This window comes from Octopus bimaculoides, chromosome 17 (genome assembly GCF_001194135.2).
Source record: "Octopus bimaculoides isolate UCB-OBI-ISO-001 chromosome 17, ASM119413v2, whole genome shotgun sequence".
NCBI lineage: Eukaryota > Metazoa > Mollusca > Cephalopoda > Octopoda > Octopodidae > Octopus > Octopus bimaculoides.
The window spans coordinates 35,697,763-35,700,082 of NC_068997.1; the positions used below are offsets into that span (position 1 = coordinate 35,697,763).

A 2,320-nucleotide genomic window follows, 5' to 3' on the forward strand; every position below is an offset into this window, starting at 1 on the left:
TGGAAGAGCCCTGCTTCTCACATGGACAACTGTATGTTGGCTGCTCAAGAGTGGGCAGCAACAAAAAATCTATTTGTATATGCTCCACAAGGGAAAACAAGGAACATAGTTTACAAGGAGGTGTTATAATCACAACAGCAAGAAAGTATGTACATGATCACCTTCTTTTACGAAACTTCATTGACTTTCATATATATACGTGTGTTTGGGTGCATGTGTGTATATACATCTCTCTATATAAAGATGATGAGTAGTCTAGACGGCGTTTTTAAATTTCATTATTCTCTTTAACCCGGGCAACGCCGGGTATTTCTGCTAGTATTCTATAAAAAGGTGCCTCGTTGCATTTATTCAAAGAAGAGAACCAGTTTTATTTGCTACCCTTGTATTAATGGCAGAGTTCTAAAGGATAGTATTCATTACAGAAATATACCAATGTGACTGACTTCAATGTGTGTATGTGTGTGTGTGTGTGTGTGCTTTTTTTTTGGGGGGGGGGTTATATGCATGCATGTATGTATGTATGTACGTATATACAGGCTTGGTGTTCAGAAAGGCACTAAACCTTTATCGTAGGCAATAAGGCTTGTATTTAAGACTACATTAGTCAAAACATTCTATAGCCATAATCAACTGTTTAGTCTAAAATCACAAAACTCAGAGTTAAATTTTAGTGTTATAAAGATTAACTATATAAAACTTTAGCATTGTAGTTAGATAGTAAACAAAAATCATCAACTGAAAGTTCGTACTTGCTTTTGGTGTTCTTATTCACTGTAAGAAGTTCTGCAACATCTGAAGTAGTCATCTTCTGAAAACAATCACGCCAGCTTGGAAGCAGTTTCTCCCAGTGATTCAACACAAAAAAGTCCTTTAAAATATATATAAAATTACATTTAGAAATAGCATTTTATGAAATATACAATATTTAAATAACACTAAAACCCTTTAGCATTCAGATTATTCTGTCAAATGTAATGCTTATTTATTCAGATTGCTTTGAATTAATCATAGCTTATCTCGCAGTACTGGGATTTCAATGATGTCATCATCATCATCATTGTTGTTGTTTAACTTCCACTTTCCATGCTGGCATGGGTTGAACGGTGTGACTGAGGGCTGGCAAGGCTGCACCAGGCTCGAATCCATCTGGTAAAGTTTTTACAGCTGGTTGCCCTTCCTAATGCCAACCACTCTGAGAGTATAGTGGGTGCTTTTTACGTACCACCGGCATGAGGGCCAGTTAGATGGTACTGGCATTGACTATGTTTGAATGGTGCTTTTTACGTGCCACCAGTACGGGAGCCAGTCAGGTGGCACTGGTAATGACCACACTCAAATGGTGCTTTCTACATGCCACCAGCATGGGACCTGTCAGCCGGCACTGGCAACAACCACGCACAAATGGTGCTTTTCACATGCCACTGGCACGGCAGCCAGTCAGGCAACACTGGCAATGATCACACTTGAATGATGCCATTTATGTGCCACTGGCACAGGTGCCAATCAGGCAGTACTGTCATCGGCCACAACAACAATTTCACTTGCCTCAGCAGGTCTTCGCAAGCTCAGTTTATTGTCCAATGATTGAAGGGTACTCTTAAATGGACTGGTTATGCTACACTAGCATAGGCCATGGTTACGGACTCATTTGGCATGCCAGGTCTTTTCAAGCACAATCTCGCAAGGTCTTGGTCACTTGTCATCACCTTGGTAAGGCCCAACGTTCGAAGGTTGTGCTTCAACACATCATCCCAGGTCTTCCTCTTCCACAAGTTCCCTCTACTGCTAGGGTGAAACACTTTTTCACAGCTGTTCTCATTCATACACATGTCCATACTAGCACAGTCGTCTCTCTCGCACACCACATCTGATACTTCTTATGTCCAACTTTTCTGTCAAGTGCTTACACTCTATGCACACTGACATTACACATCCAGCAGAGCATACTAGCTTCATTCCTTGCAAGCTTACGCATGTCATCAGTAGTCATGGCCCATATTTCACTACCATGTAGCATGGCTGTTTGCACACATGCATCATACAGCCTACCTTTCACTCAGCAGAGGTAGGAGCCCTCTGAAGTTTGTCCAGGCTATTCTTATTCTAGCAGTTACACTCTCAGAGCATCCACCCCAGCTACTAACTTGGTCACCTAGGTAACAGAAACTATCAACTACTTGTAGTTTGTCCCCCTGGAATGTGATGGAAGCTGTTTTCTGCACATTTTCAGTGTTTATTGCTCCTGAGCATTTGCCACACACAAAAACTATCTTCCCAGTTAGCCTTCCTTTGATATTGCTGCACCTCTTATGTGTCC

General features: G+C 41.3%; 1 protein-coding gene across 7 annotated transcripts in view; it reads right to left on the reverse strand.

Annotated features, from left to right (window-relative positions):
• The window catches only part of LOC106879509 (methyltransferase-like protein 25B), a 140,030-nt gene that overhangs the window by 106,172 nt on the left and 31,538 nt on the right, over positions 1–2,320 (reverse strand). For 6 of the 7 annotated variants that reach the window (XR_008265833.1, XM_052974169.1, XM_052974173.1 and 3 more), the window contains one exon: positions 753–871. The exons of the other annotated variant lie outside the window; for it this stretch is intronic. Coding sequence is in view for 5 of the 6 variants with exons in the window: in XM_052974169.1 (XP_052830129.1) it covers positions 753–871 (119 nt within the window). In the remaining variant the exon portion in view is untranslated. The remainder of the gene's footprint in view (positions 1–752; positions 872–2,320) is intronic. 7 annotated transcript variants of the gene reach the window in all.